General features: G+C 51.4%; 1 protein-coding gene across 6 annotated transcripts in view; it reads left to right on the top strand.

Annotated features, from left to right (window-relative positions):
* EPB41L4B (erythrocyte membrane protein band 4.1 like 4B) overlaps window positions 1–21598 on the top strand; it is a 119665-nt gene that overhangs the window by 17383 nt on the left and 80684 nt on the right. For all 6 annotated transcript variants that reach the window (XM_028516223.2, XM_036022022.1, XM_036022020.1 and 3 more), the window contains exon 2: window positions 14633–14737. In XM_028516223.2, the coding sequence (XP_028372024.1) occupies window positions 14633–14737 (105 nt within the window). The remainder of the gene's footprint in view (window positions 1–14632; window positions 14738–21598) is intronic.

Below are 21598 nucleotides of genomic sequence, written 5' to 3'. Positions count from 1 at the left end.
ACGGGGGGCTGCAGGGCTCTGCCGTGGCTCAAGCAGCTTCCAGGCTCACCATCAGTTCGGTCCCAGGAGCACCACTCAAAGTGTCCACAGGTCACCTGCTACCCAGCAAAGGGTCTGGCTCTCCTGAGGGATGTGGCGGGGAGTTCCTGGAACTTAGAGTCAGCGGCCCTGGCACAGCCCTAGCTGGTTCTGCCGGGAGCTTGCCGTGACCACACTGGACGAGGCCCCCTGCGTGTGTTTTCGTCTCAGCCTTGCTGTTGCTCTGGGGAACGGGCGCCATGTTACCTCCATGTTACAGGCAGGAGGCAGGCTCCAAAAGGTGAAAGGGCTTCACTGGGATCCTGCCGTTTGTGAGTGGCGGAGCCCAGATCCACGCCCGTCCTGACTTGAAGCCGTGCTCTCCCCTGTGTTAGTCAGCTCGGGCTGCCGTAACTAAGTATCACAGACCGAGGGTGGGGGGGTTTGGGGAGGGGGGCTTCAACAACGGGAATTTCCTTTCTCATGGTTCTGGAGGCTGAAGTCCAAAATCAAGGTTGGTTTCCTCCGAAGTCTCTCTCATTGGCTGGTAGATGGCCACCCCCTCCCTGTGTCTTCACATGGTCCTTCCCCTGTGCAGGACAGGGGTGGGGGTGGGGGACACAGACAGAGAGGATTAGGGCCCGCTCTAGTGAACTCATTTTATCTGTTCTTCAAAGGCGCTCTCTCCAAAGGCAGCCACATTCTGAGGAACTGGAGCTTAGGGCTTCACCTTATGAATTTTGGGGGGAGCACAGTTCAGCCCATAACACTCCCCTGCCACTTAGACCCCACAGGGGTCATCTTCCTCTGTGAGTGGGTGTGCTACGCAGAATGGGGCCCCCTCAACGCCAGGCATGTTCTGTGGACGACACCTGGGGCCAGGCCCTGTTAAAGCTGCCTTTCCATTTCATCCTCAAACTTCTCACCAGGTAAACAAATTTGCTGACACCAGCCTCGACCTGAGCTGAGGAACCAAGGTGGGATGGACTCAGACTCCCCTAGAGCCCCTGCCCCATGGGCTGTGTCGAGACACCTGGATTGTGCTTTCGGAGCTGGAGAGGGCTCCACCGAGAAAAGGGGCACCATCCTGCCAGGCCTGCACAGTCGGGGAAGCTTCCTGTGTGCGAGGCAGCAGCGCCCTGCCTGACTTTGCAAATTCAGTCGCATACCGAAGTTGCAGGGTGGGTGGGGGCGGCTGTCCACTCGAAGTTAGTGTTTTCTCTTCCGGTCTCTTGGCTGGGTGTTCTGGGAGTTTGCTGCATGTTTACTTGTATGGAGTTATTTGCATTCAGAATTGCACGGAGGGGGAGTCTGAAATCTGGCTGCGAAAAGTAATTTGGCAATTTATTTTCAGGACTGCCCTTCTTCCAGCAGCTCGTTTCAAACTCAACCTCTGGCACCAAGACATCCATCATTTTAATTGCATGTTTCTGTTTAGTCAGGCACAAATTTGTTTCATTTTGTTTTTTCTTTTATCCTGTGTGGTGTAGGATTTTTTTTTTAATTTTTCCTGGTCCATCATTTTAAAAAGCCAGAAATACTTCCCCTAAGCAAAGTTCTTTTTATAGTCAAAGAGTTTTTAACATTGAGAAAGTACTGTGAGGTTGCTTTTTTTTTTTTTTTGGTGTTGCAATTTTGGTTCTTGACCTTTCAGAAGCAGGAACTCTAGGCTTGTAATCCTAAGAAAGAAAGATGTGTTGGTCCCAGCGCCAGAAGGCTCACATCCTACTCCAGGCTTTGCTGCAGCTTCCTGGCAACAGGACCTGCCTCTGGCCTCATCTTACCCTTTTGTAAAATGAGGGACTTGAATGGGCATCACTTACTTGGTAACTGGGTTGCTGCGGAGGGCTCCGTACCAAGCCCTGGTCACTGTGGCCACCTGAGGCTGTCCTACTTGCTTCACTGTCAGATGTTTTTACTCAGCTGGGTGGCGGCTTATGGTGCTTTAGTTCAAGGTGAAAAGTCTGTCCTGTGTCCCTCAGAAACGCTCCCAGAGATTAAAATGATTGTGTCCATGAAATTACGTAGGGTAGAATATTAGCTTTGGTATCCGAAGCTTAGAAATGTTTAGCTTTTATTGCTGCAGATGCTGGCTTTCTCGCTGCACAAGTCCGGTATTTGTGACTGAGTCGGGCGCCGAGTGCTGGGGCACAGCCTCCTGACAAGCTGCACCAGGGATGTGGGGCGAGGGGGGAGGGATGAAATGTGATGGGAGGCCTGCTGGTGGGCCCTGAGTCGGGTCCCGACAGAGGCCTGCGTGCCGCAGTTTGTCGTAGTGACGTGGAAGAAAATCCGCTGTTGACACGTAGGAGTCATTTCCCCCATTGGCAGCCCACAGCACGTTCTCTTCCACTGTGGCCTCCAGCTCCTCTTCCAGCCAGCGGCTCCGATTCTGCAAGACAGGCCCAGGCCCGGCTGTGCTACACCCACCCTCCCCCCACCCCCAGCTCCTTGGCAGTGTGTGAGGTTTCCTTGAAGCTCAAGTGCACAAAGCGGAGAGAACAGTATGATGAAACCCTCATGCACACAATACCCATTTGTTACCATCTTTCTGGAGGGTTTTAAAGCAACTCCCCAGACAACTTTGTCGTGTAACCTGTAAATATTGCCGTGGGTATCGTTTAGATATAAATGCACAGACACACTGTGTGTGTGCGTGTGTATAGCAGTGCCATTGTCATACTCAACAAAGTGAACAGTGGTTCCTTAATGTCATCGAACGCCAAGTCCTTGTGCCGTTGTCCCCAGTCACCTCAAAAAACTTTTCATGATTGCTTTGTGCCAATCAGGAGCCAACTACAGACCACACTTCACTTTTGGAATAGTGCCTCTCAAGTCCCTTTTAACCCCTCAAGGTCTCCTCTCCTCTCTTCAGCCCGGTTACTGAGTTCTCAGTGTGTGGCTGGTGCACGTGAGTACGACCGCCTCCGACACTGCAGCCCTCGGCTTGAATGTCTTTCTCCTGGACAGAGCTAATGGCCTTCAGCGAACAGTGTTTTGGTTTGTTTATCCTGTTGGCTTTTTGGGGAGAACTCGTATGTTTATTATCCTGCTTTCTTATCTCAAGCAGGTGATACCGAAAGTAGTATCGCAGTTCAGGGATTTTCTTAAGAAAGGTTTTAGAGTTACGACAAGCTTTTTCGTACACACACGCATGCCACGCACATGTGCTGTGTCTGATTGTGTGTGCGGTCTTCATTCTGGGTGTCTGGTGTTGGATAACTAACTCTCCTGATGCTTGGTGGCTTAAAACAGCAACCAGTTTTCATAGCTCCTGGATTTTGTTGGTTCGGGATTCGGGTGGGGCTCCGCCGGGAGATTCTGTTGCTCCTCGTGGCATGGACCAGGCGCCCGGAAGTAGTCCGCTGGAAGACGGGCTGGTGTGGAGTGTCCAAGGGGGCTGCTCCACCTGCTGCGCGCCCGGCAGCAATGACCGGAAGGCCGGGCTCAGCTGGGACAGTTGATGGGAATACCCGCTCGTGGCCTCTTCAGCAGCACAGCCGTCTCAGGGTAGCTGGACTTTTCACATGCTGCCTGCTCGACCCCCGAGCAAGCATCCCAGGGGCAAGAGAACTGTCACCTCCCCTCGGGAATCACAGGGCATTGCTAACACCATCTTGTACTTGGTTGAAGCCATGCTGTTCTCTTCTAGGTTCAAGGGAGAAGTGTGGAGACCTTGCAGCCCTGTTGGCGAGCACCGCTGTTTCAAAGAAATAACGGTGAAACTAGCACCTTAGGTGCTTGCCACCTGGGACCTTTTAAAAAATATATATTTTTATTTATTTAATTTTTTTATTTTTAAAGATTTTATTTATTTATTTTTAGAGAGAGGGGAAGGGAAGGAGAGAAACATCAGTGTGTGACTGCCTCTCTCGTGCCCCCTACTGGGGACCTGGCCTGCAACCCAGGCACGTGCCCTGACTGGTATTCAAACTGGCCACCCTTTGGTTCACAGACCGGCACTCAATCCACTGCGCCACACCAGCCAGGGCTATTTTTCTTTTTCTTTTTAATTTTTCTATTACAGTTAACATTCAGTATCATTTTACATCAGTCTCAGTGTTTCACATAGTGGTCGACATGTCTGTCATTTACAGAGGGATCCCCCCGGTAAGTCTAGGACCCACCAGGCACCACACAGTTATTGTAGTACTATTGATTTTCTTTCCTGTGCTGGGCCTTACATTCCCCTGACGATTCTGCAACTATCCATTTGTAACACCTGGGACCTTGGACGTCCCCGTGAACTCGCCTGCCTTTTGCTGCAAGATGGGGGCCGCTGGGGTGGGAAACAGCTGCCTTAAGAGGCCTTTCCGGGCAGTCTCCTGCTCCTGGTCCCATTCACTAGGGAGCAGCGGGGACTCAGGAGGGCAGAGGGCAGTATGACAGGTTACGTGACTCGCCTTGCCTTTTAATAAAGTGGCACAGAGGGGCTCCCGGTCTGGGATTCATCCAGTGGGGCTCTGTGTTAGGGGTGTTGTCAGGGACTCTGTTCATAATGTCCCTGACAGTAGGAGTAGTTATTAAAATAGGCCCCATAGTAGCACTACCCAAAAATCAAAGAGTATTCCCCATGTGCTGTTTCGATGTTTCATATTGAGAGTGGGAGGCACGACCATTGGAGTGTTGGGTGAAACCAGTTTTCAGGGCAGCCAGGGTCCAGTAGCGTTAGGTGTCCGGACTTCATTCAGCATCTTGGGGAGCAAAAGGGAAACCCTCCCTCGAACCAACTGTTGAATCCCTTGTGTTAGGCGTGCGTGGAAGGAGCCAGAAGGAGGGAGAAATTGCGGTCAGTAGGAGGTGTTAGGCGTTCCATGTTGATTAAAAGAAGGTTCGTACAGGATCGTGGCCGGTGGGGTCGGTGAATTCCCACAGCAGCCCTGTGAGGGTGGTGCTGTTAGGGGAACCAGCGAGAGCTTTGACCCTCTGCTGAGATGTAACTCCAGCTTGGCCCGAAGGTGGTTTATCGATAGAGGCTGGTCAATAGTCAATCAATAATGCAACATGAAGTATCAGTGTTTTAAAGTGATCTCTCTGGTAGTGGAAGGTGATGTGGCTGTGTTCTGTGGTACCATGGTGAAGCCTGAAATCCGCCTGCCTGGACCTCTTGAAGCACAGCGAAAGCCCCTTGCCCGTGGGGGACAGAGAGCTCTGGTTGTTGGCGGAACTGACCAGCAGGTGCCTCCTTGCACTGACTCGCACACCACGAGGACAGCCACTGTCTTCGAAGATTGTTCTTGCTTCCTTGTTGATTGAAATTAAGGGCAGTTGTTCTTGTTGTTGCCTCTGATTGCCAAGAGACTGTTAGCCAGGCAAGTCAGGAAATTAGTGACCTGTGCTCTGTTTTACCGGAATTGAATTTCCAGGAGCTGCTCCGACTATTGATGTCCCCCTTTGCTGCAGCGTCTTGGCTTCCGTGTCCATTCGCGAGCCAGTAATTCACTTTCCATTCCCCACCGTGGTATCTGTTTCTGTCGGAGCACATGGCCTGGCATCCCAGCTGTAGCTCAGGCCATGCATGAAGTAGGCTCTGAGGAGCTACGTGTTGAATTGGGCTTGAGAAGCTTTTCTTGGCAGCGGGACATGTTGCATGTGCTTGGAGCCAGAGGGGCAGGTGAGGGCACTAGAGAAGCAGTGGGGTGAGGGAGAAGCAACTCGGTCCTGAGAATCTGAAAGGCTGGGCCCCGATTGCAGTTCTGCCACTTATAAGCAATATGGACTCGGTCACATCAGTTTCTGAAGCTAAGTGTCCTTCTCTGCAAAACGGGCTCACGCAACCTTGCTAAACAGTAAAGCACTCCTCAGCTGGTAGGTGGAATTTACAAGCTGCACAGCCTGGCCTGGCCTCGGCAGGTGAGGCGCCCTTGTACAGGGTCTTTGCACTGTTACATTCCAGTGTCGAGTCGCCAGATCTTGCTGATGGCTGAGATGGTACAGGAGTCCCCCCTCATCCACGGGGAATATATTCCAAGACCCCCAGTTCGGGCTGAAACTGCAGACAGTACCAAACCCTAGATATACTGTTTTTTCCTGTATGTGTATACACTTATGATAAAGTTTAATTTACCATAGGCACAGGAAGAGGTTAACAACAAACTATTAATAAATTAGAACCATTGTGACAACATAGTGCGATACAAGTTCTGTGAATGTGGTCACTTGGTTCAGGGGGTCCCTGGCTGACGTCTCTGTGCAGGGTATAGGTTCAGCGCTGTCTAGCACAACAATCAGCACACCTGTTCTGTCTGCCCTCCACCCACAGATTTCGTACCTTCTCCCCCTTAACTAAATAGTTATCACGTACTGAGGCTGTTACTTTTGCAGTTTAAAGTGTGACAGCAAAACTAACACAAATTTCTTTTTTTTTTTTTTTCACAGATAGAAATGCATTCTTACCGTAGATCTTAGCAACCTTAGCATGCAATTTTTTTTTTTTCTTAAGTCAAGAACTTTCACCTTTTCACTTCAGGGAAGTACGGTACTTGACAGCATATCTGATTGGTAACACTGATAACACTGGTCTGGAGCACTACTGGTCTTAAGCTCTGGGTCCATTATGAAGTGAAGTCAGGGTGCCTTGACCTCGAGCCGTGCTATAGTGTGACAGTCAAGGCAATAACCCAGGTGCTCGCCATGTGACCGACAGGCAGCGGAGCCAGTGCGGTGTGGGTCTGCAGGACAGGGATGAGTCACGTCCCAGGAGGGACGGGGCTGGACAACTCGAGATGGCATCGTGCTGCTCAGAATGGCACTCAATTTAAAACTCAGGAATTATTTGTGAAATTTCCTATTTAATATTTTCAGGCTACCGTTGACTGTAGGTGATTGACACTGTAGAAAATGAAACCTTGCATCGGGGGGTTGCTACTGGATGTCTCACTCGTGAAGACATTTCAAGGTCTCTTTAGTTGGTCATTTCAGATACTTGTGTTTATGACATCCTGGAGTGAGCAGTTTGTATTTATTTATAGTGACTTAGTAGCGAGGGCAGTGGGGACAGAGACCCCTGGGCCACTTTGTGTGTGTGTGATAGAGAGCTGGTTCCCTACTGAGACTCATACAATAGAAAACTAGCAAGTTATCAAATTGTGAGGGTGTGGGTGGGGAGCTGGGCACTAACCATGGAAATGAGCACTTCCTAGAAACAGTTGAAATGGGCCTCGAGGCAGCTGCCTTCTGGAAACTGCGGACCAGGAAACCAACTTCACCTGAAATCCACCTGAGGTTATTTAAACTAGGGGTGTTAAGAAGTTACCAAGGAAGGACTTGATCTCTGGGGACCTAAATGTGTTTACAAAAGTCCCCAAAAGACACCGGGTGCAGTTTTTCTTCAGAGGGGACTCCTGGACTGGTGTAGATCATGGACTTCCTGTGCCTCGGGTCTTGTTAGGCATCTGGCAGAAAGCACATGTTGTTATTCCTGTGGACAGGTGAGAGAAATAAACGGAACCTAATATTAATTCCCTTGTGTATGTAGGACACCACGGTTTACAGGGCATGCGCGATCGCTTTCTTGCTTTTTTTATTAATGCAATAACTTAACAAGGTTGACAGGGCGAATGAGAGCACTCCACTTTTCAGATGAAGAAGCTGAGACTCGGAGCCGGGGCGGTGGAGGGGGTGGGGGGGGTGGTTGCCAAAGTTCACTGTTGAATTGCTAGAGATGAGGTGGAACTGGGTTTCCAGCCCAACCTTTGCCTCTGAGAGTCCCACACACGGCGCTGCAGTGCTACAGTGTTGAGGCCACCACCATGTGGGTGGCTTTGGTACTATAAGACCAAAGGGAGATACCGCACCCATCACCAACCCTCCGCTCGCCCCTGTGTATCAAGTTTCCCACGTGTTGTAAAACTGGAATCCGTGACTGATACATGGACAACAGTCTGGGACTCATATGATTCTTAACAGGCTAAATCACGGGGCAGTTTAAATGAGATGAAATTTAATTGGAACAAATGCAAAAGCCTGCACTTTGGTTTAGAAACCACCTATCACACAGGAGTTTTGGTTATTTTTTAACCCATATATAAACGTCTAGAACTTTATAATATTTTGCGCGTATAAGGTGTGGCATTTTCATTAGTCATGAGGACAGGCTGCAGTGTGGCATGCTTTCCAAAACACCAGTGTTCTAGGCTGCGTAGAGCAGACCGGGGTCCAAGAGGGGAGACGGTGGTGCCAGGGCCCTGCACCCAAGTCCCAGCTTTCTCCAGAGCATGCCTGGCAGAAATGGAGCGGGGAGACCAGATTTCTCAACAGTGGGGCGTTTGAAGACTGCTGTGGGAACTGAGGATTATTCTTACTTCACATCAGTGGTTATGTTTATTGAGACTCAGAATATTAGACGGTACAGAAGCAAAGACGAGCGTGCCAGGGTGCTGCCAACGAGACATTTAATAGCGATGATTGTTACTTGAAACTGGGATTGGCTTTGCTGTAGGCGGGGATAGGAATGGGGATGCTGTAGGCAAAGGAACAACCCAGGAAAAGCTGTAGGGGTGTGGCTTTACATAGGAGAACACAGTCTGGCATTTGACCGAAGCCAGGGTACATGTGGGAGATAAGGTAAGTGTTGGGTTGGGCACTGCTGACGGTGCGGAGTCCCTGCCACGGGCCGAGCAGCCTGCCCTGCATCCTCTGGTGGATGTGCTTGCGCAGAAGAGGGACCGAGGTGAGAGCGGCAGTGTGTGAAGGCCATTCCAGCAAACAGGGAAGATGATTTTAGGAAGGAGAACCTAGAGGGAGGGAGACCTGGGGCCCCTTGGGGCTGTTGCTGTGGTCTCTGCGGGGTGATGTGGCCTGAACCACGATAAGGACAGGAAGATGGGTGCAGAGGGACCTGCCACCTGATGGATGTGGAGCAGGGGGACACATGGGAGCCTTGCATGCCTGCAAGGAGACGGCTCCTAAAATCCTTCCACTGCCCAGATGTCATGCTTTCCATTTTAGTTCACAACTGGGATGCACACGCTCGGCTGGCACACTCGCTCGCAGCTCATTTCCTCCTTTCGAACCTGCCTGCGATGCCTGGCGTCTTATGCTAGTGAGACTGATGAGACTTGGATGGGTTGGTTCTGTCTTCCTTGTTCTTCCAGGACCACAGCGGACCTGTTACATCGCCGGCGGTCAGCTTGCAGTGAGACACTGCCAGCCGCCTCTTATCTGAGAGGGTCAGGATCGCCCATTCAGTTGGGCGGACAGTTAAGACATCAGCTGTCCTGCAGCCTTCCTTATCAGGAGCGCGGCCGGGAACTCCTGACTGTCCTGCGAAGATATCACAATGTCCATACCTTTCCCTGCTGGCTGTGTGCCCTGGCCCAGTCTTCGGCTGGCGACTCTCGGCTCATATTTTACACACGATTTTAATGGGTTGGGTTATTTTTAGCTGCTGTTACATCAGAAGGAGCTGCTACAGAGGGACATGACGACTCAAAATCACTGGTGGTTGGTCCTGGTGAAAAAGGGATGTGTTGATACGGGAGGAAGACAAGCTAGGCAACGCGGGTGCACAACTCGAGGGCAGCGTTTGCTGCCCTGCAGTACTGGGGACAGCCCGCTCTGTGGGTCTTAAAGGAGACGGAGCATCGTGGGATTCCAGAAGGGTGACCTGGACTTAGTAAGGGCTTACACTGTATATATCCTGCTTAGGAAGGCAGGGAGGTGGTGGTATGGCTACCCACGGTTTGCATGACTTGGCTTTCCAGGAAAGCTTTATTTGGTGAGGCCTCCTGTAGCTGTTCCCTTCCAGACTTTGTGACTCCATTGGATGACAGTGCCTAGTACGATGGCTAGCATGTGATGAGCAATTGGTAAACATTTGTTGAGTGAGTGGATTCGTCATAGATGGGGAGACCTTGTTGACAGTGAGGTGACAGGGAGTGGCTTCTGGTCTAGTCATATTAGTGGATGTCCTATTGTAACCACGAGATAGCACTACACGTAACAGCCACAAACTTGTGTTGAGGTAACTGGTTTTGGAAGTTCAGCACGCTTCTCTAGGCGTTTGTTCCTGGAATACTCAATTTGAAAAGTTTTTAATGAGTGTGTTCTCATTTTTAGGCCTGCCACTTGTGAAATACCGGTCGGTTGTCTGTGCATGGCCCGGCCTGAAGGCCTGTTTCTTGGACCCAAACCCCACATGCATCCCCTATCCATCATCCATCCATCCACCCTTCCATCCTTCCATCCATCCTTCCATTCATCTATCCATACATCCTTCCATCCTTCCATCCTTCCATACATACATCCTTCCATACATACATATATCCATCCATTCATTCTTCTATCCATGCTTCCATCCATACTTCCATCTATACTTCCATCCTTCCATCCATCCAACCATCTTTCTATCCATCCTTCCATCCATCCATACATACATACATACATCCTTCCATCCTTCCATACATACATCCTTCCATACATACATATATCCATCCATCCATCCTTCCATCCATCCATACACACATACATCCTTCCATCCACACAGCAAATAGACATTTATGGAGTGCCTACTGTGTGCCAACCAGATGCTATGCTTTGGGGATGGTGGGAAGGGGGAGGTGGTGCTCAGATGACCACAGCTGGTCCTGCCCCAGAGAGTGATCAGTCTAAAGTGAGTAACACAAGAGCACAGGCAACTGCAGTTCCGTGTGATAAGTGTGCATGTGACAAAGGCATGTGTCTACTTCTGGGAATACAGGGGAGGGGCACTCACTGCCCTGGGTGGGGTGCGGGAGGCCGCTGAAGGACGGAATGTTTGGATGAAGCCTGAGAGGAGAGTGTGTGAGCTTCTCAGGGCGGCCCCAGGAGGGATGTTCTGACTGACAGTTCAGGTGAGTCACGTTGTCTGGAGCCTCCTCAGTTTTGAGAGTGAGCAGCCACTCTGCAGGCTGGGAGCAGTGAGAGCTGGGGTTCACGTGCTGTAGCCCCGACCCTCCGGTCTTCATCCCACCCCTAGCCCACTAGGACCTCTGTTTGGAGGACCCTTCTATTGCAGCCCTCATAATTTTACCAGATTCCTTTTAGAGCTGGAAAGGGCCATGGGGAATTCTCTCTTCCAGCAGAAGAGACCAAAGAGCACACTTGGTGAAGGGAGCTGAGTGGGGGGAAGTTTATAAGTGAGTAGAATGTTATTTCTTATCCACCAGGCCCTCTGTCTGGCACCTCAGTCCAGCTGAGGGTCTGCCAGGAGAGGAGCCAGTCTGGCTTGGCAGAAGGCACTTGCCACCCCTAGAAAGGTTCTTTTTCCAGCCTCCACCATGAACTCCTTCTAAATTAAGAGCTATGTTAGAAAGACATCAGAGAAATAAGGTTTGGAATGACTTAGAAACTTAGGCTAACCCCTTCATTCACCATGTGCAGAACTGTGCTTTTTCGGTTTGTACCGTGTGTGTGTTAAAATTACATACCCGGATGGTGAGCCCTGAACCAAAATAGGGAGCGGTGGGGAGCAGGCTGGGTACAGGGCCAGCTGTGTTCGGGTGGCCCTGTGTGTTCAGGACGCCACATCTGATAGGCAGCTGCAGGAAAAGCCCAGCATGGCCACCTGGATTTGGGGGAATTATGAATGGTTTCAGGTCACAGATTGTGGTGCACCTGGGACCAGAGCACAGGTCTCTTGCTCCTTCCCAACGCAGTTCTCTCTGCTGTGTCCTGCTGCTCGAGCTGCGCACCAACTAGTTTTGTCCCAAGGACACCTGCTAATGAATCGTTGGCGTCAGGCTAATAAGTGTTCCACAGGGCCAATAGCACCAGATCGTAGGAGGAAAAAATAGAAGAGGGATTGTTATAAGCAAGGTGGAAGAGTGCCAGAATGGTGATTTTATTTTTTAAAAAATTGCATTCGCTGTCGAACAACTGCCAAATCATCAGTGTGAAAACCTGGGCAGAAAACCATCCCCAGCGTCTCCATCCTAACACAGCTGTTTTAGTTTTTGCAGATTTCCTGTTTTTATCAAGCGGTCCCCGAACAACGCGTGCATATTTTTATGTAGTTGGAATCACAGCTTCTTCCTCCTTTCTAGTCTCTTGAGCTAACGTTGTCCTAAGAGTGCCCCTTCTTTCTATCTTCATAGTTTTTTTAATAATGACTGAACAGTAGTCTGGAGTTTAGTGGCTCTGGTTCCGTGTCCTTGTGATTGGAGTCTGGTTGTGTCTCCTTTCTGTACCCCCGTCCCCCCATCTTATTTCTCCAAGAAAGCTGTAGGGGACGTCGCTGCACATCAAGCTACCTGTTTCCGTCAGGTCGTTGCCTTCAGAGGAGAATGTCTCTAGGAAGGAAAGTCTGAAGGAAAGAAGCTGAATTCCAGTGACTTTGATTTGATTTTTGTTTCTACTTTTTGTTGTTGTTTTATATAGCACAATTACAGACGAGCACATAAAACAGAGGTGCCGGTTAATGAGTTACTAGAAGGCAGACGCCCTGGTACCGCCCCACCCAGGTCAAGAGCTGGAACACTTTCTGACAGCCAGAAGTTCACCCTGTGCCTCTGCAGTCACGTCCCCTCCCTGTGTCCCCTCCCAGGCATGTCCCCTCCGGGCCCCAGGAGCAACCACGGCCCTGACTTGATTGTAATCTCTTCTTTACCCTCTTTCCAAGCGTTATCACCCAAGTGCTTACATCCCTGAACATAGCCGGTTAGATATCTTTTAATCTGTAGGTGTCTCCTCCATCTCTTCTTTTTCGTATATTCTGTTTGTTGAAGAAACTGGGTCAGGTATCCTGAGGAGTTTTCTAGAATGTCGCACAGGCTGGGTATTGCTGGTTGCAGTTCCAGGTAGTTTAGAACATCCCTCTGCATTTCCTGCCGTTGGCAGTTGGACCTGGTGCTTGACTCAGTACTGGGCTTGGTTCCGCCCCCCGCCCTACCTGCCCTCCCGCCCTCCCTCCTTGCAGCGAGAGAGGCAAGGGGAGCAAGATTCTGTGCTGGGGGGTAGGGTGTTCTTCGTCAGAAGGTATGTAGCGGCTGGCCGTCTCCCTTGGGGGTGCTAGTAGGCACTGGCGCCCCATGTGTAGAGCCTGCCATTCGGTAGAGGTTGCAAATTCGTGATATTGCACTTCTTTTACTTCATCTTCATTTATTGGGAATAAATGAAAAACTGCCCATCTATTATGTTCAGTGGCTTTAGTGAGATTCATATATGATATGATTTACCTATCTGAGGTTTACAATCCAGTGGCATTTAGTATATTTTTAGAGTTGCACGTCTGTTAACATGACCAATCTTAGAATATTTCATGAAGGACCCCCACCCCTGCAAAAAAAACTTGACTCACCTTAGCTGTTGCCCCACACACCCTGCAGCGCTAAGCAACCACAGCCTGATTTCTGTCGCTAGATTGGCCTGCTCAGGACATTTCATGCACTACGTGGTCCTTCGCACTGGGCTTCTTTCACTTAGTCTCCAAGGTCTGTTCATGCTGCAGCGTGCGTCAGAACATCATTCCTTTTGATGGCAACATACTATTGTGCTTTATGACCCAGGCCACTGTTTCTCCGTTCATCAGTTAATAGACATTTGAGTTGCTTCCACTTTGGGGCTGTTATGAATCACGCTGCTACGAGGATTTTTGTACAAGTTTCTGTGCGAACATCGTGTTTTCATGTTTTTTGAATGTACGCCTAGGAGTGGAATTGCTGAGTCAAATGGTAACTATGCTTAACCGTCTGAGGACCTGTTAAGCTGCTTCCCCAAGTGGCTGCACAGTGTTACCTGCCCATCAGCAGTAGGTGAAGGCTCCAGCTTCTCCATCATTTGTCGTGTCTGTTTCATTGGAGCCATCCCAGGGAGCGTGCAGTGGTGTCTGATGATGGCTTTGATTTGCATTTCCCTAATGACGGATGATGTTGAGCACCTTCTCAGGTGCTTATTGGGCTTATGGAGAACTCTCTGACTATATCTTTTGCTCATTCTTTAGTTGCATATTGCCTTTTTATTATTGAGTTGCAATAGTTCTTTATTCTAGATAGAAGCGTCTTATCAAGAAGCCCCTTATCAGAGATATGGGGTTTATAAAAATCTGTCTCCCATTCTGGGGTGTCTTTATACTTCCCTGATGTCTTGGTGTCCTTTGAAGCACAAAAGTTCTACATTTGGATGATGTCCAGTTTCCTTTTTCCTTTGCTGCTTGTGGTTTTGGTGTCATAGCTAAGAAACCGTTGCCTAATCCCAGGGCATGGAGATGAGTGCCTAGGTTTTATCCTGAGCGTGTCATACTCCCAGCTCTTACGTTTAGGTCTTTGACCCCCTTGGAGTTGATTCTCGTGTGTACCCTCGTCTACTCTCTGATTACCCAGTGCTAGAGTTAAAGGCAGGGTTAATGTTTGATTCCCCACCCCCTTTATTTACCAGTTTTTATGATAAAGTGTGGGTTCCCTGACGTCCTGTGAAGTTGTTATTGGCTGGGTTTTTTCTTTTCTTTTTTGTCCTTGGGAGTGCTTAGCTTTAATCATTAGTTTATATTATATTAAAGCCAATTAAAAATTTTAAATCTTGCCTAGTATGACACACATATATATACAATATGCAGAGAAAAGTGATTTAAAACAAAAATCTCTTGGTTCCTTACCTAGCGATCATACTCTAAACTTTCATGTACCCAATTGCCTTTCAGAAACATGCCAAAGGCCAGGATTTGTTCGACCAGATCGTGTACCACCTGGACCTCGTGGAAACAGATTACTTTGGCCTCCAGTTCCTTGACTCCGCCCAGGTCGCGGTATGTACTCCTTTGATTCATTTCAGGACAGATAAGCTTTTCATTGCTAATCACAGAGCAACAGTTGCTAGAAGCTAGTAGAGAAACACAGGCATGAAACTGATATTGTTGCCATGACGAGCACTGGGCTGGTGGTGACAATGCCCATGTGAAAGGCGTCCAGGCTGCCCCGCCCCTGAGGTGGCCAGCAACCGGGAGAGGAAGGGCGAAAGAACGTGCTTGTCACGTGTGGGGCCGAGTTAGGGAAGCATCTCCAAGCACAGGGATGCAGGATGGATGGGCACGTTTCTAGAATAGGGAGAAATCATCACCGGAATTCTCTCAGCGGGGCTGCTTTTATTTTTAACCAGCAGAAGAGGCTGCACCACCATCGCCTTGGGAAGACGTGCTGGGCGCGGACAGCAGGTGCCGTGAACACGGCTGAGTCCCAGCCAGGCTTGGGGCGGGCAGGGGGAGCAGGTCTCGGCTGTGTTGGAGAACCATCTTGCGGGCTCCAGGAAGTGGTCTTAGGTCAGCAAAGACTTCCCTCGCTTTGCTTGAGACAGAAGTGTTCACCGGCAATGCTGGAGTGAGCGACCTGGACACAGCTCAGGATCCCTTATTTAGAAAGTGGGAGTGACTTCAGAGTCTCCCTCCCCAGCACAGGCTAGCTTTGGGTTTCAAAGGTAATCTGTTCGACAATCTAAAAATATTTAGTGGGTGCCTCATAGGCACGGGTCCCATTCTAAGCTTTGTGGATAAAGCAGTATACACACACACAATATGACAGGTAGTAATAAGTGTTAAGAACTAGAAAGCAGTGTAAGGGGACAGACAGAGTAAGGGGCGGTGCTGTTTCAGACTGTGTGAAAAGGTGCATCCCCTGGTAGGAGGTGTTTAAGCTAGAGGCCAGGAGTTCCTCATCCATGGTGGAGCCTTTTTACCCGAGAGACACTTTTTTGATACTTCCCGGGAGCCCCACGTGACAGCTGTAGAGTGAGGATGCTCGAAATTGACGCCTGGGAGTTGGGTCTGCCTGCAGACGGTAGTGTGAGGCTGAGACCACAGATGATACAGTGGAATCAGGACTTCAGTGCATCCTGGTTACAGTGCCTCCTGGGCAGACCCTCCCCCTGCCTGAAGGGATGTCCGCTCTGCACCTTCAAGACGTCCTGTCTGCTGCCAGCTATCCCCTCCTCAATGACTGTTGCCGGGAACCTTCCAGCCACCTCTTTGAATGACCGCCCTGATTCTTTCTCCATTTCCCAGCCACAGACTCTCCCTCAGGCCCACGGGGCCCTGGGGAGGAGCAGGTCAGCCCTTCTCTTTCCACCTCCCTGCCCAATTCTGTTCCCTTTGAGGTGGGGTCACCCAGTGCCCCGCCCTCCAACCTCAGCACTGTCCTCCGCATCCCTCAAGGTCTCTGGCAACCTTGGAATTCAAACTGTTGATGCTTCTAAAGACTCTGGAAGCCGTTTTCTCTCCTTGAAGCTTCATTTGACCAAACCTCACCCAGACTCACGCTGCAAGCCCCGGAATTCCCTTTCCCCCGTTCCATGATAACTTCCCTTGTCTCCGTGTTTCCTGTCCCTCTGCATCTGGCCTTGGCCCTCCACAATCCCTTCCTGCCTTGTTCTCCCCTCTCCCAGCCTCCTCTTGCCCTTGCCTTCCTCTCGGGCTGGTGGAGTCCCAGCCATCTCCCCTGTGTCCTTACTTGCCCTCTGATTCTCCTGCCCCCACCACTGTCCCCGGGCCTCCCCCTGACTGACACTCTGGCCCATCTGTTTCCTCTGCTGCTTCTCCCGGGCTGCCAGGCATCGCTGGAGAGTCACGGGCTACGCGTGTTGGCACCAGCGCCGATCGCGGGTTTGGCAAAGTCCAAGCCCCAGGTTGCTTTTGGAGCCTTGTTAGCTCCTAGTGGGCTCTTGTTTTGTCAAGTCCTCACCCAAGGATATGTTTATTGATTTGAGAGAGAGAGAGACAAATGTTGATGTGTGAGAGAAACATCAATAGGTTGCCCCCCATACGCACCCCAAATGGGGATCAAACACGCAATCTAGGTACGTGCCCTGACCGGGAATCAAACCTGCAACCTTTCGGTGTACAGACGACGCTGCAACCAACTGAGCCACCCGGCCAGGGCACCTTAATGGACACACCCCTCAGTTCCCCTTATGAGTCTTGACCACAGACATGTAATCCAGTCCCCACAAAGACTGTCCTTGAAGTTGGCCTTCCCTCCTTCTGAGAAGACCCAGATTATTTGGCTAAAACTCCTTGTTTTCTTTCTCTAAGACAAAACCGCCCTCCTTGCCATTTTGTCTTCAGGGAGTACGCCTGTTTCTCTGGTGTTGACACCCCCCAGCTCCACAGTTCCGTTTCCTGCTGTTTCCCAAGTGCCAGAAGTAGCTTTCCTTCCTGTCCCCAGCACCTGGCCCTCCTCGGCCCTCCCCTTCCCGGATGCCCTTCTCCATTCCGCCTTCTCCCATGTGTCTTAGCCTGTACTGTAGCACCTGTGCCGTGTTTTCCACTTCAGCGTATCTGTGGCCCCGGGCCAGGACTCAGACCTGGACCTTGTTCCTGGCTCTGCCCCCATCTCAACTGGTGGGCTTTGGATAAGCCACCCTTTCTTCCTTGACCTCAGTGTCCTCACCTGTAAAATGGGCTTCTCAGACCTCTTCTCCCAAGAGCTCTTCCTGTGCTGATGTTCAGCGATGCTGGGTTGGGTCTGAAGAGGAGGCAGGCATGTCCGCCCACACATCTTTTCCAGTTGGAAGGCAGAAGATCTCTGTCATTTCTGCCATTAGAGCCAAGTGCCTGTTGCTCTGGTGGCGTGTCCTTATGTCCAGATGACCCTTCTCCAGCCGCTTGGATTCCCAGAAAGCCAAGGATGTGACCGCATTGAGAGACTTGACTGTGAACCGCTGCTCACTGGGCTGCCGGCTGTCCCGCCTGCCGGTGCCCTGTCCCTGCGCGGCAGGATGCGTGCTCACGGCAGGCTCCGGGCTTCCTTCCCGGGCCGCACACCTGCAGGTGCCAGCACTCTGCGGGCTCTGACGCCTTTCCAGGACCCAGCTCTGCGGTGCGCTTTTCTTCGCCACAAAAGCAGGTGCAGGGTCCTCATTCGTCTGGCTCTGGACCCAGGAGAGTTGCTGCAGCAGCAGCAGCAGCAGCCCCGGCTCCTTCTGCTCATCGGTGTGATTTCTGAGCTGGGTCCAGGCCATGCCTGCACTCACCTCTGTGCCTTTGCTGGTGCCGATCCCCCGCCTGGAGTGCCCTTTCTCACCCCGTTTCAACTCCTGGCCACCCTTCAAGACCACGTCAGGTGACACTCTGTCACAGAGTACGTCCTGAGCTCCCACGGCGTTTTCCAGCTCTGTGTAAACCTCTGAGCTGATTGTGCCTTCTGTGACAGCTTGCTCGTTTGGCCTCGGGTTCTTTATTTGTGTATATAAACAAAACCTTTCTGATCAGGCCCTAAGACTTATTACTTCCTCTTTTGAAGTTGGTGGCTCTTGGTGACAAGGCACACACACCTGCGAACCTTAGTCATTAGCCCCAGAAAGGCCCTAAGGAGCCATCTGTCCAGTATTTCCATCTCGATGGTGAACCCCAAGGTTTGGACCCCAGTGAGTCAGCGAGCAGCAGAGCCTGACTTAAGCCCAGAGTTCGCAGGTTCAGGTTTAAGTGCTCCTTTCCGTTCCCTGCAAGCTCGAGCCTCAGTCTTCACCGCTGTGCAGCGGGGGTGGTGATGTCTATTTCGCAGGGAAGTTGAGGGGCTTAGTGGGTTATGGGAACAGAAGGGACTTTATAATCTGACATGGGTAGGGGTCTTCTCTTCCGAGCTGGACATTCTGAAGGGGCACCAGCAGTTACCCCAGCCCCCAGTGGTGGTATGCTGAGGTTAGCCGGAACCTGCCCGGCCGTCTTGCCTCCGGGAGACACCTTAGCAATTCAGATGAGCCCTCAGCTTCTGGGGTATCACTGATTTTTCAGAGGACCTGGGACAATGCTGGTAGTGGCAGGTGACTGGGTGTGGTGGCAGGTGTGTTTCTGGGGAGACTGGGTAATAGATGGGGGCCTGGGGGAAAAAACGGTTTACTTGTCTGTTGGCTTATTACTCCATAATTGAGGCTCCTGCAAGGACTGACACCCCCCACCCAGCCCCTGACGTGCCAATCAGAGTCTGGCCCAGGCAGGGCTCTTGGCACGGCTCTCTCCCTAAGTAACCAGCCCGCATCCCAGCTCCCTGCAGAGAGCCAAGCCTGGTTTCCATAGAGCCCTGCCCAGCCCTGAAGCAAGGTCAGAGTCTGCTGGCATCTCCTATTTTTAGCAGTTGGGACTGGGGCCTCCTGTTTCCTTTTCCGTATCAAAGCGGGAAGGCCACCTGGGAACCCTCTGTGCTGATCTCACTTCTGCACAACTGCAAGGCAGGGCAGGGGTTTGAATGTTACATAGCAGAGCTCTCCTGCTGAGAGCCGGCTCTGCCTGCTCCCCCGAGCTTTCTCGGTGGGGTAGCTGCTGTTTGCTGATTTCTCCCTCCTCTCCCCTTGGCACCTAACTAAAGGCTCCAGGTTACTCGGGTCTGACACTCACCGCTGACCTGTGAAGCTGACCAGGGAACAGGCCCATTTGACCAATGACGAAGCTGAGGCTCAGAGACATTGGGAGCCTCATAAAAGTGAAGGGATGGGGGCAGCATTCAGTGCCTGGCCTCATTCCAAAGCCCAGCACTTTGCACTGTGGGCTCTGCTGGTTGCCTTACACTTGGTACACACACACACACACACACACCCCTACCTCCCACCCCCTGGAAGAGAACATTTGGTCAGTAGCTGGTCAGCACACTTTGACTTGGAACTGACTCAGTGCTGGGTCTGTGGTGCAGAAGCAAGCTGGACACTGTCCCTGCCTGCCACATTCTTCAGGTGAGGGACTCAGTGGATCCTTGGAATAGAGTGGGTTCAGTCCTCCATTTGGGGAGCCTGGAGGAACAAAGCCTAAGGGTCAAGGGTCGGGTGGCCACGGTGTCCCGGGGGTAGGGTGAACGTGGGGTGGGCCCCAGAGGATGGAGGAGCACCAGACAGAGGAGCAGCAGGGATCTGGGGCAGGGATAACAACCTCCTCAAGGAGCGGGAGTCCTCCCCACCCCTGGGGCGGGTGTGCTAGAGGGTAGGTGTCCACCCCGCCCATGTGAGAAGGGACCGTTTTTATGGTGATGTATGTTACAGCAGGGAATGCAGGAAAGGTGATTCTGGCCTTTCTCTCAAGCCCTGGCAGCAGTTTTTCCTCTGGTCGTTGTAGAGTGGAATTGGGTAGATGGGGGCTAGAGGCCCGGGGCTGGGAGATAAGGATGACAGCTGCAGGAAGGGCCGAGTGGCCGCCTCAGGGACTGGAGCAGCTTCCCTCTGATGCTTGTCTGGAGAGTCTTCGCATTTGCTACTTGTGTGGACACTGCTGGGCAGTCCCCCCACTTCGGGTGTACCTGAAGGGGAAGTGGGAGAGTGTAAACACTACTAGCAAATACATCACTGTAAAAGTTTCAAAACCTTCCTTCCATTTGCATGGGTTCGTTACCGTTTCCATGGACACTCAGCTGATTCTTCAGACAGTGTGCCAGGGGCTAGCTCGGTGCACAGATGAGGAAACTGAGGCTGGGGCGGGGATCCTTGCTCATATACCTACCTGGTGAGTGGCAGAGCTGGGACCTGAAATCTGATTTCCTGCCTCTTTCCATTTTAGTACCGACAGAGGTGAAAGAGCTTAAGAAATGCTGTGGGCCTCCCAGCAGCTGGTTTCTGAAGGCTGGCAGGGCGAGTCCGTTCCTGCCCGTGTGCAAACATTGGTACTGAGTGGGAAGCTGTTGATAATGGGGTCTCTGCAGCTGATGTGGACCTGTCCCCAAGGAAACCTCAAGTAGCTGGTGTCAATGGTGAGAAGGAGGAGAGATGCTTCCCGTGGCAGGAAGGCACTCCAACCAGCATGTGGTGTGGGAGCCCAGAGCGCTGGCAGCGACATAGCCAGGGTTAGACTTCTGCCTCCTCCTCCTCCTCCTCCTAACCCTCCTCCTCCTCATAGCGCTGTGATCCTGGGGACCTCATGCGCCATCCCCCAAACCCCCTCTCCTGTTCATGACTACCTTCACCCATTCTGAGGCCTAAGAAGGTAGGGGATGTGATATGGTCCAGTGTGTATTTGTTCTGGCCCCACCAAACAATTAGTTCTGATGCTCTGCCTAGAGATAACACCTGCAGATCCCAGAGGTCAAGAGCTCAGTCTTACAAGGTAACCGCCCCCCCCCCCACTCCCCGCAAAGCTCACACACATTTCAGGTGCCAATCACATGATCTTAGGCAGTGACCATCTGCAACTGGCCTCATGCATGCAGTATAGTTCCAGAGCTTTGTGCTGTGAGAGCAGACGGGCTTTGCTGGGTCATCTCACATCATGGTTTATGGGAAGCGTTTTGCCAGGTGGACTTGGATGAGAAGTTCAGATCAGAAACCCACTTTCTCACACCCATTAGAGTGTTTGCGATAAATGTCTTGCCCTTTGAACTCAGAAGTGCACCTGTCTGTTTCCAGGGATTGCTTTAATGGTCAGTTAAGAGGGCTGGGGCCACTCGCGGTGGCCTTTGCTGACAGGCGGCCTGGCTGTGTTCAGGCAGGATGCAGGTGAACATCTGAGACAGGTCCTGCTACTACAGGCCTCCGAACCAAACCCAGGATACGGTTCACTAGACACCACGCAGGCCCTCTGTGCCTGGTGTCCGCCACAAGGTGGTTTTGTTGGATGAAATGCAGGTAGGTGATCAGAGGCTGGGCAGCCCCTGTGCATCTAAGAAGAAAGTCGAGTCATTTTGAACTGGTTGGATACAACACA

The sequence above is a fragment of the Phyllostomus discolor genome, chromosome 3 (genome assembly GCF_004126475.2).
Source record: "Phyllostomus discolor isolate MPI-MPIP mPhyDis1 chromosome 3, mPhyDis1.pri.v3, whole genome shotgun sequence".
NCBI lineage: Eukaryota > Metazoa > Chordata > Mammalia > Chiroptera > Phyllostomidae > Phyllostomus > Phyllostomus discolor.
This window is presented reverse-complemented; position numbering and strand designations above follow the sequence as displayed.